At 39.9% G+C, this 21,051-nt stretch overlaps 2 protein-coding genes across 2 annotated transcripts; one reads left to right on the forward strand and one right to left on the reverse strand.

The window, feature by feature from the left end:
- The first annotated feature begins 849 nt into the window (after positions 1-849).
- zcchc4 (zinc finger, CCHC domain containing 4) lies at positions 850-17,105 on the forward strand. The gene is made up of 13 exons (XM_085451778.1): positions 850-1,014; positions 8,041-8,159; positions 8,243-8,325; positions 8,441-8,713; positions 9,278-9,358; positions 14,168-14,240; positions 14,323-14,473; positions 14,930-15,030; positions 15,531-15,652; positions 16,266-16,341; positions 16,447-16,498; positions 16,602-16,749; positions 16,860-17,105. Exons 1-13 carry the CDS (start codon positions 927-929, stop codon positions 16,981-16,983), a joined length of 1,491 nt encoding a protein of 496 aa, XP_085307904.1. The 5' UTR covers positions 850-926; the 3' UTR covers positions 16,984-17,105.
- Positions 10,169-14,012, reverse strand: LOC146715352 (E3 ubiquitin-protein ligase TRIM62). Its single transcript, XM_085451779.1, has 7 exons — positions 13,918-14,012; positions 13,306-13,524; positions 12,702-12,797; positions 12,325-12,561; positions 12,219-12,238; positions 11,991-12,121; positions 10,169-11,307 (listed from the first exon to the last, which is right to left on the reverse strand). The coding sequence occupies exons 1-7, from the start codon at positions 14,005-14,007 to the stop codon at positions 10,709-10,711; spliced, it is 1,392 nt and encodes a 463-aa protein (XP_085307905.1). The 5' UTR covers positions 14,008-14,012; the 3' UTR covers positions 10,169-10,708.
- Positions 17,106-21,051: the final 3,946 nt, after the last annotated feature.

Raw genomic sequence — 21,051 nt, forward strand, 5'->3', positions numbered from 1 at the left:
TCTGTTTGTGCGAATTTGATCTGAAAATATAATAAATATATGGAATATATGTATAACAAATAAATACTGGCAAATGTTTTTGTTGGAACTTGTTATTCTGTTTAGATTTTAGGGGTAAGCGTCTCGGGAGAGTTTTTCCATCACTCAAATAAAAGAAAACATTTGGAGAGGATCGATTCCTTCTTATTTCACTAAAATGTATTTTACTTTGAAGACATAAACTGCAAGCTTCCTGTTTGGATTTAGGTAACAGCGGCCGTGTTGTCTCTTGAAGCTTCAGCATCCAGCTGACAGCGCCACTGCGCTCATGGCTCGGAATTTATGGGAATTGTATTTTTCTTAAAGAAAACCCGCCGTGTAATGACAGAGTATCCAGCGGTGGACTACATTCCTCCTGGTATAAAGAAACCTCATTGTAAAAGTCGTCTTTGTTTTTGAATACTTATTTCACAAAAATTCATTCTAATTTGAAAGAAATCTATTGCTAAATATACAGGTAAGGAAAGGGTTCTGTGGTTCAACACTAATATATTTAATGATTTTTTTTAAACTACTGCTCCTTGGACAATCAATGTCCAATTAATTATAAAATAAATTATGATTTTGCATGTGAATTAAAGTCACTCCATACAATAGCATAAATTCCTAAAATATATCGATAACACATCGGATTTTATCATGATCTTACTCCTATTAACCACTACCAATACAATTAACCCCACACAACTGAAATTCGTAAATTTTGACAACAATTTCAGTCATCATCAAAGTAAACTGGACCAATGAGCTTATTTCAGCTTTTGTTTTGCCTTCTGCGACAACGTGGTTGTGACGTCATATCTCCGCGACAAGAAAAGGGCTTCATGGGCACGCCATCATGTTGAAAGGTTTAAAGCTAAACTTTGTTGTTGCATAAAATCGACAGAATGGATGTAAACGAGGAATATGGCAACAGTTACGGAATAGAAGTTATTCTCGGTGAGGGCGGGAAAACAGCCCCGTGTTGTTCTCATGGTAAGTTTACTTAGAGTAAGCCAAACTGAGTTTGATGTCTTATTTTAAAGTTGCTTAGCCTTTTTATTGATATACTTAGAACAAGATTGTCTGTGATGATATTATACATGTAATCAAGGTATTTTAATATATCCTGCCTATAGTAGCTAGCAGTAATAGGGGTGTATTTCTGAAAATGAAATCTACTACATGTGTACATGTGTATATAGTACACACGCTTACAGGTGTCGTGCCAAGGAAGGCATCTCCGACAGAGTTTGTTTACCCTTCGTCTCCAGCATCCACTGGGTTGTCCAAATCACGGACAAACGGTATCTCTCATTCTTCATTTTTAGTTCACAAACACTTCTTATAATGACTAACTACTCCTGAAATTTTGGAGATGTTAGCTCTTTATACAGCAAAGTTACAGCTCCCCACGCTGGGGGAACAAATTCCGTCGTGGATACGTACCTTGGTACGACCGGTTTGGACTTTCTTTTTCAGTGATCAGTGGTTGTTGATCAATGGTCACGAGAATTTGCATAATTATGACCTTTGTTCCTTCAGTGGGCTGGTTTCAGTCATTATGCAAATGTACTGTTTAAGTCTGGGGAAACCTGCAGTCAGCTGAGACGGAAGACGTCACTTGGATGATGACGAAACGTTTCTCCCACTGAAAACGCTCCGTCCAGATGAACAGAATCAACTTTATGGGACTTTCTTTTCCCTTTAAAATTGCTTTGATTCTTTGTGCCACACATACTGCAGGGTGCAGAACAGGGCCGTGCAGAGAGGTTTAAAGGGGCGGGTGCTCAAAGTTAAAAAGGGGCACATTGAACCAGGCTGAATAACAACAACACACATTCATCAAGAATCTAATATGGGAAGGGCAGGGCTGTGTTGATCTGAGACTGTAGACATTAAAAAGTCCATAGGAGAGATGGTAGCTGATTAAACAAGTGTCATGAGATAATAACAAAATGCAAAGATTGGTGACAGCGCTTGGAACCATAAGGCAACAAAAACTGTGAGAAATAATTTAGGCTCTGCCTGTGAATCACTCTTTGCTTCTCTTCTTCCTTCCATCCCATCATTTCATATATCACTCTGCACTTGCTGTCTATCTGAGAACAAGGCACAACTTGCTATTGCAATAAACTATAATCTAATTATCCACACCTAACAACTCCTGCACTTAATCTATAATAAAATGATGACAGAAAAATGTTATAGCCCTGCCTTTAGTAGCCTCACACAGCTCCTACTGTTTCCTCCTCATGTCCTTACCAGGCATGTCTGGACAATGTTAAAAATCCATATACATAAAACACACACATGCACACACAGTGACATTTTAGATCTTCTTCAGAATACTGTATATACTATGGGCATCACTGTGCTGATTCAGAATCCTTACATTATTATTTATTACTAGAGCTACAATAATAAAGCAATGAGGAGGGGGAAGTAATAAATATGAAATAATGTATTTATGATGATTCCATTTGTTTCACTATCCACTCTGTGCAGGGGCAAAGCTTATTACATTTTTAAAACTGTAGAGATACAATAATTTCACTACTGTAAAATCCAAATTTTGTCTTATTTAAAATATAAATCTAATATAATCTGCTTCTTAATGTATGTTCTTTAAAATACAGCTTGTGTTTTTAAATATATTATAATAATTATTATGTGGACATGCATATTAGATCGTTTTTTAGTGAAATATAATCCCTCCAGAAAGGCAGGAAAAGCTCTGTAACTTACTTTAAAACTAAATATGTTTCTAAATACTTTAAAACTAAATATGTTCTAAATACTTTAAAACTAAATATGTTCCCAAAAACGGTGACAGAGCTACAGACCCATGACAGCCTTACACAGGTAGCCAGCAGCTATGACCAGCACTACTTGTGCAGTTAATAAAAGGACAGGTAATGTTTGTCGCGCTGTTGCACACACAGCACGCTCGTTTGTTTCAGTTCGTCAGTTGCTACAAGACAGCTTACCAACGTGTACGTAATAAGCCAATACTCCTGGGTGCTATACACTACAGTGCACGCTGTACACCTACTTACTGGTTTTGTGGCATCAGTCTGTGTCTCTCCTACAGCTCCGGACAGCAGAGTGAAGCTGACCCCCCACCCACTTGAAACGTAAAGGCAAATAGGTGGAGCGGTTAGTGCTACGTTTGTGCAGATTTGTGCAGGTAAAATTAGCGTTTGTGCTGCTACGGTTTCCGAGATATTAAACTTTATTTTATAGGTCATTCAAAGGTCACCATCCCCTCAGACTGCTCCAAAACGGGCCAAAATGGTCTACTTTTTTAGTGCTACATTTGTGCTGATTTGTGCAGGTAAAATTAGCGTTTGTGCTGCTTCTGTTTTAAAGATATTAATGAAAATGAAAAGGTCAACCAGCCCCCCCACATTACCCAAATCCAACAAAAGTGGTATCAAACGTTTGTGCTACGTTTGTGCTGGTTTGTGCTGCAAAGATTTTCGTTTGTGCTGCTATCATTTTAAAGATATTAATAACAATTTCTAGAGGTCATCAGAGGTCAACCAGCCCCCCCACATTAATTAAATCAAACAAAATGGCTGTCAATCAACTGTGCTACGTTTGTGCTGGTTTGTGCTGCTAAAATTTTCGTTTGTGCTGCTTCTGTTTTAAAGATATTAATGAAAATGTAAAGGTCAAAAGGTCAACCAGCCCCCCCACATTACCCAAATCAAACAAAAGTGGTATCAAATGTTTGTGCTACGTTTGTGCTGGTTTGTGCTGCAGAAATTTTTGTTTGTGCCGTTATTATTTTAAAGATATTAACAAAAATTTCTAGAGGTCAACCAGCCCCCCCATATTAATGGAATCAAACAAAATTGATGTCAAACGTTTGTGCTGGTTTGTGCTGCTAACATTTTAAAATTTTTAATAAAATAAGGTCTTGATGCGTGCTTAATCATCCAGGTAAGTAAATCCCAAAAGGTTGATTCTGTTCATCTGGACATTTTCAGTTGGAGAAACGTTTCGTCACTCATCCAAGTGACTTCTTCAGTCTCAGCTGACTGCAGGTTTCCCCAACCTTATAAACACCCGTGAGTGAAGTTGCCCCCCCTACCTTCTTCAAATCGAACAAAATTGATGTCAAACATTTGTCCTGCAAATTATTTTGTTTGTGCAGGTTATGTTTCCCTAATTTTATAAACAGTACATGTACAGTGAGAGAGAGATGTTACATCTGTCTTCACTTGCATCCCAGTTGGAGGTCATTCATAAGAGATTACAGGATCATCCCAACCTCAGCAACAGGACCACTCTCGGCACTGATCAGTTGTGTTTGCTTTTGGAACTGTGTCTTAATTCCACCTATTTTGCATAAGGGTCAGTACAGGCAGAAATCTAGGTGTGCCATGGGTTCCCACAGGCCCCTGCTCAAAGTCAACAAACCAGTTCGTAAGCAGGTACAGGTGTGGCCAGAAGGGTCCTCAGAGGGACTGCTTTTCCACCACAGGCCGCCACACACGACAACACCACAGACTTTCAGGAATATACAGAAACTGTCACTGCCTACATCCCAAAATGCGTCGATGATGTCACAGAGACCAGGACTATCACTGTCTGGGCCAATCAGAAACCATGGCTCACAGGTCAGGTTTAAATGCTCCTAAAGTTGAAAAATGCAAGCCTTCAGAGCCGGAATTAGGTGAGTCTAAGAACAGCAAGGGCAAACCTGTCACGTGGCATCAGTTACAGCAAAGCTTCAGCGACAGCAGAGATACTTGGAGGCAGTGGCAAGGAATACAAACCATCACAGACTACAAGCCCACTCTACAGACCGTGGTGACACAATCCCCAGACAGTGTGTGGAGATCCCTCCACCATCATTACTGAACCCAAGAAGTCATCTATCTCCTGCTTTAAGGACTACCGTCCTGTCAAACTCACCTCCATCATTATTAAGTTAAGTGCTTTGAACGGTTAGTCATGCATCAAATCAAATTATTGCTTTCCCCCAACCTGGATCCATTTCAGTTCGCATACCGGTCAAAACGCTCAACCGATGATGGAATTTCAACTGCCCCTCACTCAGCTCTCACACATCTGAACCCACGACGAGATCTACTACAGGGGTGAAGTTAACCATCTGCCAGAGTGGTACAGCAACAACAACCTGTCCCTGAATGTGGAGAAGACCAACAGCGACTCTACTTCCTCTGCAAACTGAGAAGCACAAGAGATTCAACCCCCATTATGAGCACCTTTTACAGAGGCACAGTTGAGAGTATCCTCACCAGCTGCATCACTGTGTGGTATGACTCCTGCATTGGGTTCTGCAGGAAAAAATGACAACGGGTAGTGAGAGCAGCTGAGAGCATTGTGGGGACCTCTCTTGCCTCCCTCCCCAGGAGATCTACTGCACCTGCCTAATCTGGAAGTTCGTCTCCATTACAGGTGACTCCACTCATCCCTTCAACAGCGTCTTCAGTTTGCTGCCATCAGGAAGGATACTGAAGAGCCTCCGGGCCAGAACCAGCAGACTGAGAGACAGCTTCGTCCATCGGGCTGTCAGGATGCCGACCATCTCTGAATCGAGAAGGGGGGCCCAAGGGTACATCTTTCGCCATCCTACAATGCTGTGATTGCAGCCATTCCCCAACTCTCTGTGAATGGTACTCATGGCCATTGATCAATAGGCTTTGATTAGTTGTCATTGATCAATGGTCATAAGAATTTGCATACTAACAATCATGGAATTAACCCCCCGGCACATTGTTCATTCAGTGGCGCTAGTTTCCTTCACTATGCAAATGTACTGTTTATATGGTTGGGGAAACCTGCAGTCAGCTGAGACTGAAGAAGTCACTTGGATGAGTGACGAAACGTTTCTCCAACTGAAAATGTCCAGATGAACAGAATCAACCTTTTGGGATTTACTTACCTGGATGATTAAGCACGCATCAAGACGTTATTTTATTAAAAATTTTAAAATGTTAGCAGCACAAACAAGCATTTTTGCAGGACAAACCAGCACAAATGTTTGACATCAATTTTGTTTGATTCCATTAATATGGGGGGGCTGGTTGACCTCTAGAAATTTTTGTTAATATCTTTAAAATAATAACGGCACAAACAAAAATTTCTGCAGCACAAACGTAGCACAAACGTTTGATACCACTTTTGTTTGATTTGGGTAATGTGGGGGGGCTGGTTGACCTTTTGACCTTTACATTTTCATTAATATCTTTAAAACAGAAGCAGCACAAACGAAAATTTTAGCAGCACAAACCAGCACAAACGTAGCACAGTTGATTGACAGCCATTTTGTTTGATTTAATTAATGTGGGGGGGCTGGTTGACCTCTGATGACCTCTAGAAATTGTTATTAATATCTTTAAAATGATAGCAGCACAAACGAAAATCTTTGCAGCACAAACCAGCACAAACGTAGCACAAACGTTTGATACCACTTTTGTTGGATTTGGGTAATGTGGGGGGGCTGGTTGACCTTTTCATTTTCATTAATATCTTTAAAACAGAAGCAGCACAAACGCTAATTTTACCTGCACAAATCAGCACAAACGTAGCACTAAAAAAGTAGACCATTTTGGCCCGTTTTGGAGCAGTCTGGGGGGATGGTGACCTTTGAATGACCTATAAAATAAAGTTTAATATCTCGGAAACCGTAGCAGCACAAACGCTAATTTTACCTGCACAAATCTGCACAAACGTAGCACTAACCGCTCCGCCTATTTGCCTTTACGTTTCAAGTGGGTGGGGGGTCAGCTTCACTCTGCTGCTCCGGACCGCTAAAAATGCGCGTGCTCTTTGTGAGCTCGTTCCCGGCTCGTAACCAGCGCGTTCTGCCGTCAAGGGCGATCATTGGTTAAATGTGATCATGTGACTGATGCAAGCCAGATCCTTTTATTTAGCAAAACTGTGATTAATAGTTAAATATTATTGTTGAGGGGCACAGACAGGACTCCGCACGCACACACACACACATAAAAAAATAATAATAATAATTTTTTTTTAAAAAAGTTGCCTCAACAAAAGGGCACTTTGGGCACCCATCAGGAAAGGGGCGGGTGCTCAAGCCCCTCTAGCCCCCCCCCCCCCCCCCCCCTGCTCGTGCCTGGTGCAGAAAACATTTCTCACATATTTTGGTTGCAGTCGCAGTTGTCTGCTATACATCGTTTGACCACATCTCTATGGTGCTCTCGGGCCATTTGAGTAGACTGAACTCATTGTGAGGTTCAAGAAACCAGTTTGAGATTATCCAAACTTTGTGACACGGCTCGCTATCCTGCTGGGAGCAGCCATAAGAGAATGGACAAGGTGGCAGAACTGGAGTAGGCTGTGGTGTTTAAATTATCAGCTGGTACTAGGGAGCCCAAGTGTGCCAAGAAAATAAGCTCCCACATCATAACAGCAGCAGCTCCCTGAACTGTTGATACAAAGCACATACACCCATCACTTCATGTTACTTACACCAAATTTTGCTGTCCAAACATCGCTGTAGAATTCTTAAGTCATCAGACCAGCCAATGTTTTTCCAAATTTGTGAGACCATGCTCAAAGTTTTGTAGACTCACTTACCTGTTCTTAGCTGAAAGGAGAGGCACCTGCTGAGGTATTATGTTGTGCATTCAGACATGCTCTTTTGCATGCCACGGTCAGCTAAAAGCAGATTAACTATTCTTCTCTGGCTTCAACGCCATCAGGGAAGCAGTTTGGCACAAAGCACTGACCGTTTTCTGTAAACCCTAGAGATGGTTGTCTCAGTGGGAACACCAACTATGCTACATTCAAAGTGACTTAAATTACTTTTCTTTACGATTTTTATGCTCAGTTTGAATTTCAAAACTTTAAATACATTTAGTTACTGCCATGCTATTGGGCGATTAAATATTTCTGTTTAATGAACAGGTGAGCTGAAGACTTTAGCCCATGTTTGTGTGACCTTCCGGGGTTAGAAATGACCCATATTATTCTTCTCTGTGGAATATAACAAACTTTTAACAACTTTGTATATTTTGTCAGGTCCTACCTTGCTGTTTGAGAAGGTTTGTAAAGGAGGAGAAAAAAGTCGGAGGTTTTATGCATGTTCGGCCTGTCGAGATAGAAAAGACTGCAACTTCTTTCAGTGGGAAGATGAAAAGGTAGGCTTACTGGAAAATTCCAGAGCTCATGATAAAACGATGTAAGACATCGATCAGTTTGTTTCAATTCACTTGCGTCAAAGGTTTCAGAAGCCAGGCTGCTGGCCAGAGAAGCAGAGAGCCAGTCAACGAGGCCCCCTTTCCCCCATAAGGAGTACTGCAGCAGGTGAGATTTTATACTCATTTTGCTTATCTTAGGCTGTTTATAAAGCTTCATTTTATTTATTTAATGCTGATTTTGTATGGGATGACTTTTAGGATATTTGTATCTTGTCCTTCAGATTTCAAAAGTTTGTCTCGCTCCCTCTGGACGAGAAGAAGTTCTGTCAGGACTGTCAGATTCTGCTCCTGCCAGACGAGCACAGCCTTCACTCTGCTCACATATCCACTCCCATTACTGCAGCACAGCTGAGGAGGCCCAGTGCACTGTTGCGTCCCCTGAACAACAAGAAGAGCAACGCACAGTACCTTTTCACGGACCGCAGTGCAAACTTTCTCTTGGATACTTTAGCAGGTCTGGGATACAGGAAAATACTGTGTGTGGGCACACCCAGGTGAGACAGACACAAGTGTGACCTTTGAATGTATCAGAAAATTTGTCTCGGTTATAGTGAAGCATCTTGTCTGAACTGCCTCGATGAATCAGTTCATCTGGTGACTTAAAGCAGAAATGGAGCCATTATGTAACCTAAGGTTTCTAATTTGACTGTGACGAGCTCAACTATGATGATGGAAACACACTAACCAAGTCCTCTCTGCTAATGTACATCTTTCTGTACAACTACACTTTGTGATCTCTACACCCTTGGAAAAACACTACCTTCTGTTACATCACATTCTCAAGAAAGTGGCAATGTAGGATTTTGAAATTCATACCATAGGTGCATCTACTTAATTTTGGAGAAGTCTCTCTGTCTATTCCCACTGCAGCATGATTTTGCCTTCACCGTGGGTCACTGTAGGTATGGCATTTGACAGGTGATACATCAATTATGTGTAACTGTCATATACTGAAGGCTAAATATTTTGATTAGTCAAATCTCAGTTAAATGCTTTAAATGTTTAACGCTTACAGATGTGTTTTTCATCAGTAATGAGATTGTTGCCTTTTGGGTCAGACTGCAGGAGCTGATCAAGCTGCAAAATCTGGAGCAAAAGCTTGAGCCAATAAAGAGTCTCTTGCTGGACATTGACTTTAGGTAAGTTTGCTAATTTATGCATCAGTTGCTGCTTTCCTGTATATAATAAAGCGTTCCAGGTGTTTGCACATAGGCTATTTTGTGTATATAAAATCAAGGTGAGAATGAATTAGACTGCATTTCACTGAGTCTAACATGTTTATTCTGCAAACCCTCTTTGTGCATTTCAAAGAATGATAACTGAGCAGAACATGGTGGCATTTGAAACCGATGCTAATGTTTCATAATGAGAGAAGATTTCAGGACTGACTGAACGAATATATATGGACTGGCAGTACGTTTCATGACATTACAACCTGATCATCAAGGCCAATTCCAGCTGTCATCAGCCAGTTGAGTAGTGTAGCTTTAGTTACTATGTCTCAGTCTAAATTCTGCTATGTAGCTTTTCAAGGTACTTGTATGAAAGGTTGTGTGTTGCTTTATGGAGAAGTTACCACTATGCTTCTGTGGAGGAGGATGTGGGAATCTGAAGTTTAGCCATTCTTGAAATACTGTTGAATGACAGCCAGTTGTTGACTATATACAGATACCATTACAACTATTTGGCTACTTGAGAAATACTGGTTTTGTTTAATTGGACCTCCTTAAATTTTAATTGAATACCTCTGGGCTAGATGTTCCACATTGTTATAGTGGTGTGGTCAGACTTTTTCATGTTCTTATCATGGGCATTGAATGTCAGGGTACTTTTTAAAAAAGATTTTATCGATCTTTTCTCAGTGTGAAACCATTGTAGAAGATACATTTTTACCCCTTAATGCCTAGTGTATCATATGTGATACAAATTAAAACTCATATGTTCAAATAAATATTTCATTTTTTTATTGCCAAAAGATTAAATAAACACTCCATAAATCTTTTTAAAAAAATTAGCAGTTATTTCATGGATCAGGCTTCAAAGGTCAAAAGCATATATACAGGCACAAATATGTACTTGTGTATATTTGAGCCGATGACCCTGGAATCAGATTTGGGGATGATTTCATCAGACTTTCTGAACTTGTGTAAATCTATAATCCTTTGTAGAACCTACAGTTCCAAGTTTTCCATTGTTCTAAGTTTTGGTCTCATGAGTGCTGTCAAGAGAATCCTTTTTTTATGCTGGCAAAGATAAACTACCAGTTGTAGTCAATTGATCAAATTATTTACAGGCCCTGTCAAGGTAAAAATAATTTCAGTGCCATCTGTTAAAAGACTTAAGTGTATATTTGAGCCTTTAGTCATTAAAGCTTTTATGCTGTACAATCGTTCTACGTAGCTCAAAGATATAGCATTCATAGCATTCATCACAATGATGAGCATATGTAAACTTCTAAGCACAACTTTATGTAGAATATGATAATGGTATCACAGAAACTTCTGGGAACAAAACTCCAAGTGGTTTGGCCAGACCTGATTGTCCGGTGGTCTCAGGAAGCGTATGGCGGGGTACAGGGGTTGAGTGAACTGGTGATGAGCTCTGTCGAACACCGGTGTCATGGCTGCTGAGAACTTTTGCAGGACAACCATGTTTTTTGCATCGTAAAATATCAGCTGGCCTTTATCATAATTAACCCACACTCCCACTTTTCTAATTGGAGTCTGCCCCACTCCTTGACATGATATGTGCCGGTTGTTGTGCCACGCGGTCAGATTGCGGTTCTGAAACTCTACGCACCATGAGTTCCTGTTTCGGCCCAGCTTGGCGCCCTTGTCATTGCCCTTTCTCTCAAGGGTGTCATAGGCTACACCCACAGCCCAGGCTGAGCAGCAGCGGACATTTACCTCCCAGTAACTCTGACCTGCTGTGATGGGAGAGGACCCCAGAGCACAGCATACCTTATCAAACTGAAGGGGATGTTCTGGAGCTGGGCAAGCAGAGCCAGAGAAGGACATGCCCCGCCCCTCTGATGTCACTCTGATCAGATTATGGCAAGACTGCCTGTCGATCATTATGGGGAAAGAATCTGAAAAGAATGAAATAATTTGTTAATGAGATTTTGATCTTTTGTTATTATCAGAGTTACTGTAAACAAATTGTAAACAAATGTATTATTACTCGTGATTGTAGCAGATGGCACCGCATATTTGATTTGACAGGTTATTAGTGTTACAGGGTGGGGATGGGGGGAGAGGTCAAATTGCTTAGGAAGTGGGCTACTGGAGCACAGCATACATGGAAATGGACTGACAATATGGAATTGATGGAATGCTTCTAATGAGAGAAGACCAATGCATGTGGGAACTATGGATAAGTAGAAAGCCAACATCCACACTTATTAAGAAGCACCTGGTGGCTCAGTGCATTAGCATCAACAGCTCAGCAAACAGCTGATATTGGCTATTTGGATCTACTAAGTTGAGAGTTGATGGATTTGATGCCATGATCATCAATACCTATAGTTTGACCTAAACACCATCCAACCATTTTTTCACACAATGACTGATTTATTTGTATATGCAGCAAATGAGTAATCTGGAGCAGACATTTACTGTAGATTGCAGGGGTTTGGTGTTATTTTAACCAGATAAAGCATCCCTTGGTTGGCCTACTTTGTTCTGTCATGCTCCCAAAGTACACCTAACTTCACTCACTCTGCTGCTGTAAATGAGTTAGCCTGATAGCATGTAGATGTAAGCATCTTAGTACCTAAGAGTAGAGTCTTCCTCTGCAGCCTGGCCTTGAGGTTTTTGGAGATGGAGGAGAGTGTTTTTAGAAGCCTCTCGAATCTCTCTTCATTCAGCCTGATTTCCTTCTCAGACGTGTCTGGCTTCTTAAGGCTGGAGGAGTGGTGACAAAGATCAAAGTGAGGCACAGAGGTGTGATTTAGACCTGTACGGGGATGAAGCAGCAAAGGTAAAAGGTGCAGCGATTTACCTTGCAGTCTCAGAGTGACCCTTGAGATGAGACATAAGCAGAAATACTGGTTAAAATAAAAGAACACTACTTATAGCTTTGTTATTGAGCTGTATGTAAATCAGACCTGCTCGCCTTCCTTCGCTGTGGTGCTTTTACTCAACGTTCTCTGTATGCTGCTCATGCTCTTGGTGACCTGGTCGTGGTAGTTATCCCACTTCTTTAGAACCTGGTCCAGCTTGGTCCTTGTATGCCTCAGGTCCAGCTCCAGGGAGTCCAGGATCACCTGTTCATCCTGCTTCAAAATGCACCGCATGTTCTCAAAGTGCTCTCGAACCTGCTGCTTCATGACCTCTGTGGTCCTCTTCAGTAAGGAGCGTGATTAAGAGGACATGTTATTAGGGATTTATTATATATCATTGCTCTGTTTGCAGTCCTTGGACTTGGTGGTCAGAAATGTATTAGGTAATTTTTCAGTGCTGGTAGTTTTAGGTTTTTACTTACAGAGAGATCGGCCTTGCGTTTCTTCAGAGACTGGATGCGCGCCTTAGTCTTGGACGTTTCAGCCTGCAGCTCCTGGATACGTCTGGTTAACTGCTCCTGCAGACAACAGGACACTTTTTGTATCATAAATGATCTAAATGATCGGTCTTTGGCACCTGATGATTCTATGATCTATCTATCCCGTCATACTTGTTAATCAGTTCCTGCTGTTCTTTAAAGAGTTCGACACTAAACTGAGATTTATATGACAGTATTCCTTTTCTTTTTTTGGGGCTGCTGGTTGCTGAGCTCTCGAATAAAGAAAAGTTTTATAGAGAGAAAATGCACAGTGTTGCCTTGATTAGGTCACAGTCATTATGGCCTATGACCCATGAGTAGATAGTGGTAAAATCTCTAAAGTCTGTGTGTAAGAATCACACAGTAAATACTTCATGCAGCATTGCATTCGCGCCCTGGAGTTCCCCCACCCCTGACCTACAAGATGTTAATCCACAAGCCGGGTTTATGTAGATTGGCAGCACTAGAGCGACTTATTAATATTTAGCAGCTAGTTTTAATGCTATAGCCGATTGGTGTATGTTCCAGCCAATCAAAACATCTGTACCTGAGAGGGTTGTGCGGTTTTGGCAGCCTTACGCTGTAGTTTGGGTGAACGAGAAAAAGGTTGAATAGTGCCGTCACTGCTGGCGTCCAGTGGAGTGAAGCTCAGCCCGTCTTGCAGTAGGCTGTGGATGCCTTCAGAGGGCGCTAAAAGATTAGTGTAAACGGCTGTTGACGTTCCATTACCGAGGGAGCACGACTCTCTTTCTGCCATTTCTGAGGACTGAACAAAACAATAAAAACAGATTACATTTCTACATAAGTCATTCTCTCATTTACCTTTTATTTAAAAAAGCACTTTCTTGGAATTAGCTTCTGCTGTGTATTTGTGTGTGTATAGATTAAATTAACTCGTCAGGGCTATGAAAAGTTCGAGAAAACCTGTCATTTCATGCCAAGCCTTTACCAAAAATCTATTCCAGATCAGAGTTCCAAGTCTGACCTACTGTAATAATTTAAATAAAATAATAATAATTAAATCCAATGTTTGTTTTTTTTATTCAAGTTTCAAAGAGACGAGTCTGTTCTGTTGTGTACTGTTTAATAAGGCAGCATATCTGGACTAAAGGATATTCTTTAACCATTATCAAATAATGTTGTTTTAAGAACTTCTTACCTGAGTTCGCTGCTGTTTGTTTCTGTAACGTTGTGCTAGAAGTGCAGGATGGGTATGTTCCTGGGTAACAAGCTTCAGCTTGCAGCACATAGTCAGACACCTTATCCTTCCCTGCTGTGTTGTTACCTAATGTGCTGTATACCAGTCGTCAATAGGCTCAAACTTGTTCTCTTTTTTTTTTAACCAGCGTCCGGAAGCACTGAACAGTCTGTTGCATAATAAAAAGCCAAACAAAATCTTTCTGTTTCAGGTATGCTCAGTTCTACAGTCAAGATGAGTTCTGTCATTACAACATGTTTAACCATCACTTCTTTGGTGGAGAGGTAGGAGTTGAGCTGATGTCCTGCTAGTTCAGTCAAACTTTCCATCAACAGCCGAGTTTGATAAAGCCTTCTCTCTTATCAGTCATCCATTGCAACCCTGAAGAACTTCCTCAGAGAGTCTGACGGGGAGAAGGTGGCAATGGTAGCCGACCCTCCGTTTGGTGGTCTGGTGAAGCCCCTGGCCAACAGTTTCTCTCTGCTATCTCACACATGGAAGAAGTTGCAGAGCTCTGGTCAGCACCGCTGTGGAACTTTCAGAATTAATTGTTTCTTTTTATATTTATGACTTGTGTCTTTTTTTTAATAGGTATAAGATGCAAAAACAAAACTTTATGCTAAAATGTTATCATAATTTAAAGTTGATATGGCTAACATGTTAGCAGACACACAAAGTGGAGCAGCATTAAGATACATTTAGAAGCTCTATTGGGTGTTGGAAAGGAGGTTGGTTGAGAAGTGTAAGACTTTAAATTATACAGACTAACAGCAAAACGAGCTAAAAGAAGCAAAGACTGTAGATTTGCTTACAATCCTTTTCTCTGCAGGTTAGGGTTAAGCTAAAGTTATAGTAGCAGCAAGTCATTGCATGGCTCAAGGAAAGAGACTTTTTGTTTACTATTAGAACTATTACTTTAAATGAAGAAATCTAGTGTTTGACTGTAGCATGCATGTTGTGTTTGTGTGTGCAGACAGCAGTAATGCTAACATGCCCATGATCTGGGTCTTCCCTTATTTCTTTGAGCCTCGGATACTGGAGTGTTTCCCATCATTCAGCATGTTGGATTACCAGGTAACAGCAAGGCAGCAGTTTAGAGTCATCAGCTAATATTACTCTCTGCGTACGTATAGCTTTAGGTTTTTCTAAACTAATAACATTAAGTGATGCGCTATAATATTTACTTGCATAGACACTCATAATTTTGTCGAATGAAAAGTTCCACTGACTCGTACTCTACCCCTTATTATTTATGTTTATCAATCAAATGTGACATAGAGACAACAATTTATGCGCATTCTTAAATTGAAGTTATTTAAAATGTGTTTTTGGCTCCTGCTTCAGCTGCAGCATGCTGACTCACACATAGTTACTGTTATTAGACTACAAACCGAATCAAGGCTATGCTTTTTATCAATGCTCCACTTTCCCTAGATCCTCGAGCTTACTTTATTTATTAAATATTTCAGTGCACTTTACAGTGGAATATTATGGCCACAAAAACAAATAAAAGATTTAGAACTAGAAGTAATGAAATTTCAGTTTTAAAATTTTCAGTTTTTCTTTTGAACCAGGTGGACTATGACAACCATCCTCTGTATAAACATGGAAAGATGGGCAGAAAACAGTCTCCTGTCAGACTCTTCACTAATCTTTCACCCAGAGACATCATCCTTCCCAAAGAGGAAGGTTACAGGTTACTACATGTTCACTCAGTTAAATTCAGACGTGTTCAGAAATAATGTTGGAGATGAGAATGTCTTAAAGTATATGTGATAAAACATTTGAATAGATTGTTATCGGTTTGTGATTTGATGTTAACTAAAAGGGCTTGAGCATAGACTGACCAAAGTCATGTTTTTGGTTAACTGTGGAGAATAAAAATCATCTGTTAATTTTCTCAACTGTAAGAAAATCATCGCCATAAAAAGGGCAAAGTTATGAGCTACATTTAAAAGTGTTTAATTAAAGATATCACATTTAGCACAAAGTTAAGAAGGCAGTTTAATGGGGAAACTAATGGATGCATGAATTCATTGGTGTTATTTGTCATTAATCCCTCAGCTTCATTTTAAAAATGGGGTTGGCGTTTTTATTTTGGTATTTTCAAGACTTTCATATGTGAAGAAATGAACAGCTCATACCGCCAACTCCAGGTTTTCCTTGTGCAGTTAATAAAATGCATAAACACATGAGAGTTTTGTGAAACACAAACTGTCAGACGTCTGTCTGTCTTTTGTGTGTATTTAAGCAACTCTGCACATTTGAATTTAAAGTGTTTAATTTGTGAATGACCCTCTCGTTTTTAGATTTTGCCCTTTATGTGAGAGATATGTCTCATCCCTGAACAAACACTGTGCGAAATGCAACCTCTGCCCATCCAAGGTACGAAACTCGTGTGACTGCATTTTATTTTTAAACTGAAAAGGCACTGCATCAAGTTTCCGTTGAATCTTTGCATGTCACAACCTGTATTTTCTGTGTTTGCAGGACGGCCGAGAATGGAAGCACTGCTCAACCTGTGTGAAATGTGTGAAACCGTGTAGGTCGATTAATCACAGATGCAAACTGATGTGCAGTTACTGATTTCACGTCACACTTCCCATATATTTCTTGTGAATTTATTTAAATATCTTTCCTGTAAGCCTGGGAGCACTGCCAGTCCTGTGGCCGTTGTGCCCTGCCAGACCACCCATGTACCACCCGTGAAGGGAAGGAGGGCTGCTTTAACTGCGGAAGCCCAGAGCACAAACGTAAAGACTGCTCTGTCAAACACACACACAGGTTCAACAGGTGAGCCAGGGATCTGTTCCTGTTAAGGGATAAATCTTGTCACTCCACTCTACCCGTAAGATTTAATATTTACACGTCTTAACTTGCTCGTCTGTGTTTTACTACTCCAGACATCGGACCAAAGCCAAAGTTGGAGGAAAAAAAGGATCCCCCCAGTCCCTCCTCAGACTTAAAGCAAAGAGGAAGTCTGGTGCAGCTCGCAGAGCAAAGTTGTTGGCTGGAAAGTCTCTGTGACTTCAGTAGTCAGGCAGTACCTTCTCAGCTGTGCAATCCAAAGCAATATTTTTTTCCTTTTCAGCATGGTTTTTTTTGGCAGTGGTTTAAAGTGTTGTAACAGAATAAAACTTGAAGGGAGAGTTTGGTTTGTACTTTTCTTTAAATGCTGAACTGACAAGTAAAGCTTTCTGTGGAGGTTTCCAGGTCCACAGCTAAATTTCACATCCACATAATATGGCTTTGTATTCAAGTGTTCTCAAAATACTAGCTTATCACCTTCAGCCAGTACAGAAACAAAGAGCAGTAATCAGTCCTTTTTGATCTGTAACGCTGCAGGTTTTTCCAGGGCCAGCTAGTGTACAGTGCAACCTATAGGTGCAACTAAAGCTTTTTGCATTGATTGCCCATATAATGTAGATTGCACCTGTTTATCATTTTGACTTAGTCTAATTCAGACCAATTTCATTTACAACTTAATTTCCTACAAAATTAAGAAAGACCCCAACAATCAGACAGTCAACAAGATGCATTTAGCATGTTGGGTGATTTAAAAACTCCCTTTTAACAGGAAGAGACCAGCACCAGGCTTAGAGAGGAGCAGCTATTGGCTCAAATACACCTCCTGAAAGACGTGAAAACCCAAGAGCAGCAGCAAAATGGATAGAGAATATGCTGCAGTTCACTAAAATACGTGTCCTTGTGTTCACTATAGGAAAAATGGCTTTTCTCAAGTTTTTCAGAGCTCTGGACTTAAACCTGTAGGCTTGTTTCTGCCCTGTTATTCCCTTTTCACAAGCTCTTCCTGTGAGAGTATTCTGACATTAAAGATTTTATGGCTCAAAAAATTTCAGTGCTCTTCTGAGTATTTCAGCAATTTTGTAATTGCAGTTAAGAATGGCTTTATAATAGGTTTACAGTCCTTGGCAGGTGTCTTTGCACATTATAACCACTTTCTAAGAATGAACAGCAGGATCTTATGCATTTAATAGATCATCACTAGCATAGTTTAATTTTTCCTGTAGTTTAATTTTATAGCATTCTACTGTTGCACCACATCTTGAGTTCATGTTTGGCCAGCTGATGGCAGCATTGTTGAGGTTTACTTAAAAATCTTTCCCACCAATCATTACATTTCTTTAAGTGTGATTTCTCCACACTGCAAGTCGGAGTACAGATATAGACATTGTTTGGGCAAGCTCTAATAGAACAGGGTATACAGCACATCCTGCCAAAATTATGCACTGAACCTGACAGTAATGGTTCTGGTGATGATGAAAAAAAGACAGGAGTCTGACACTGCTGCTCTCAGTGATGTTTACCCGGTTCAAGCAGTGAAGGCTTCCAGACCCAAGAGCACTTCCCTCTTCACGGTGGATGTAAACAGTGACTGATTTTATGCTTTTATTCTGACAGCCACCTTTGATGGAATGATCCTGTGAAGCCAAAGTGATTCTTTATGTATCTTACTGTAGACTCACTGCTGAACATAGTTGGGCTCATACGATGTAATTCCTAATCACCCAGCAATCAAGTGGCTAGTTTTGTTATTCTGTATAAAACCAGAAGTCCAGGTAGGGGGAGTCCTCAATTAAATTAGTTAGAAACTGTAGGATATACTGATGATGACAGGTCAGAAAAGAAAAATAACACCGGGTACATTAAATAAAAACAGGCTTATGTTGCTGTCTAAGTGAGGAGAGTCAGATTTGGTGTCGAATGAAAGAGTGTCAAAAGTGAAAAGCTGGTATGTGCCAGGATGACTGTTTACCTTTTTTTGGCTTCTCTGTGTAAAATGCCATCACATTCGCAAAATTAACTTTATACTTGTAATTACCAGTTTTCAGTTTTCTTTGCTGACCCTGTTTTGTTTTTTTCAAAAAGTGAAAGAAATCATCAACTAGAGAAGAAAGGTGGGAAGTTAAAGCAGAAAGGGGCAAAGGTCAGCGCAGGATTTAAAGCTGCTAAGCACTGCTGTGTGATTCAAATGCTAAGCAGGCAGAGAAAGACTTTTTTCTGATAGCCTTCCTCTATGAAATGTAAATTAGATGGAAAACAAGGGGGGGAATCTAAAAAAAATAGAAGCTTCCCTCATCTGTTCCCATGTATTTTAAATTCACACATCAAAACAGTAGACCAGGAAGGTAATGATGCAGGTATATGATGAAGCAAAGGAGCAGGGCTGTTGTTCATAAAAATGAGCTTCACATATGCACTAAAACTTATTTCCTTCTTATATTATTTTATTAAATGATCAAATCAATTTAAACTTCATAATATAATGATATTAAACATTTTGTATCATGTCAGAGGCGAATAAACATTGCACATTGTTTCTTACAGAGAGATGCATTCTGTGATAATACCAACATTTGTGTTCAGCAGATTAGCTTAAATTGTAAACTTAATTTAAAGGGGGTGTTTTAGTTGATGAACCATAGACTGTATGAAAGAATGAATGTAGCCTCCTGGTCTGAAAAATGGAGCCAATGGAAAAGTGTCATAAACTCGCCTGCAATGTAATACCCAAAAGTTGAGCTGGATTGCTCACTTAATATGTATGTCTATATGTCTATCAGCACTATTATTCGATTTACCACACGTCACTATTCTGTAGTGGGCTATTTATCATTATTTAGTACTTTAATACTGCTTTTTGATTGCATTACGTTTTATTGAGTTTATTGAGTCATACAGCTACAATCCTAATTTCAAATACAAATAAAAATAGTAAATACATTAATCCATATTTTATTCACAATAGCACATATAAAACATATTAAATGCTTTGATTAATAATTGGCAGAGGTTCACTAATCTGCAAATTAGCAATCTGAAGACTGAATATGTCATCATCTATATGATATTATCAAAAGATTCTGAGACTCTGGAAAAATATTCATCAGTGCCTCAGGAATTGGCAGCTTGCACATCTGGAAAGGCGCTATCACTGCTGAAAGGTATATACAGGTTTTAGAACAGCATATGCTCCCATCCAATTAGAATCACCCAGCCTAACCTCACTAACTGCATTTACTGGTTATGCTAAATTGGATGTAGGTGTGTATGACTGTCAGTCTCTATGTTAGCCCAGTGACAGACTGGTGACCTGTCCAGTGTGTACCCCACCTCTTGCCCTTTGGTATCTGGGATAGGCTCCCAGATACCAGATACCTGGAAAGCCTGAATTGGCTAAGCAGTAGAAAACAGAGATCACAAGTGATCACCACAGGATGAAGCGCTGCATGTTTGATTTGGCAGAGTTTAATTACCGGATTTCCTTCAGGACACAACCCGAAGGGGATTATTTATGGCCTCAATTAAATTCAGTATATTCAGGCAAAACTAATATCTGGTGGTAAACACGAGCCAAAAGCTTCTTGAACTACTCTCCTTCATCCCAGTATACTGATATACTGGTTTGCGGAGTGGCCAAACTTTCCTGACTACACTAAATCCCTCGACAGGGTTTTTCCAGTGTGGCATTCAGCGTGCTTGAAAAATACTGAGATACTTCACATGCTCCGAGGATCAAATTTTTCCTACAGGAACAGGTATGCTGTTTGCATTGCTTCTTTTCTTGACAGATTTTTTTTAAAATGTATGGAAGTGTAGGCATTGCAAAAGAAGAAAAAGAAAAAGAAAAAAGAAAGAATTACTGTATAAAAATGGTGGGAACAAAAGGCCCGCTTAAAAATAAGCCTAAATCTGATATTTAATGCCAACCTCCTCTAAAGGAACAGTTGGCATCTGATGTAGGCTATTACAGTGCTGTGGTTAATTTACCTGCTTTTGTCTGGACTGTTCTGACATGTATTGGGTTACAGTGTGTCCAATCTTATGGGTATCCCCTCAGAAGGAATTATGTATCTAATAATAATAATAATAATAAATTTTATTTATGAGCGCCTTTCAAGTCACCCAAGGACACTTTACAATAGGATAAAACACTTAGTAAAAACAATGGCAGAATAAGAACAATAAAATAAAGCACAAGATAAAATGAACAAACAGTGGATTCACAGTGAATATGCAGATTTGAACAGATGAGTTTTGAGTTGGGATTTAAACTGGGGGAGAGAACCAATA

The sequence above is a fragment of the Copadichromis virginalis genome, linkage group LG3 (assembly GCF_057382275.1).
Source record: "Copadichromis virginalis isolate Kocher_CV1m ecotype Utaka linkage group LG3, C_Virginalis_male_GT1.1, whole genome shotgun sequence".
Classification (NCBI taxonomy): Eukaryota; Metazoa; Chordata; class Actinopteri; order Cichliformes; family Cichlidae; genus Copadichromis; species Copadichromis virginalis.

Excerpts from the sequence above, each read along its gene's own strand:
- LOC146715352 (XM_085451779.1), bottom strand. The coding sequence starts at position 14,007 with ATGTGCTGCAAGCTGAAGCTTGTTACCCAGGAACATACCCATCCTGCA. Across the intron at positions 12,562-12,701 it reads AACGCAAGGCCGATCTCTCT|AGGACCACAGAGGTCATGAA; the intron begins GTAAGTAAAAAC and ends TCCTTACTGAAG. Across the intron at positions 12,239-12,324 it reads CAGCGAAGGAAGGCGAGCAG|GGTCACTCTGAGACTGCAAG; the intron begins GTCTGATTTACA and ends TCTCATCTCAAG.
- zcchc4 (XM_085451778.1), top strand. The coding sequence starts at position 927 with ATGGATGTAAACGAGGAATATGGCAACAGTTACGGAATAGAAGTTATT. Across the intron at positions 15,031-15,530 it reads TCAGCATGTTGGATTACCAG|GTGGACTATGACAACCATCC; the intron begins GTAACAGCAAGG and ends CTTTTGAACCAG. Across the intron at positions 15,653-16,265 it reads CCCAAAGAGGAAGGTTACAG|ATTTTGCCCTTTATGTGAGA; the intron begins GTTACTACATGT and ends TCTCGTTTTTAG.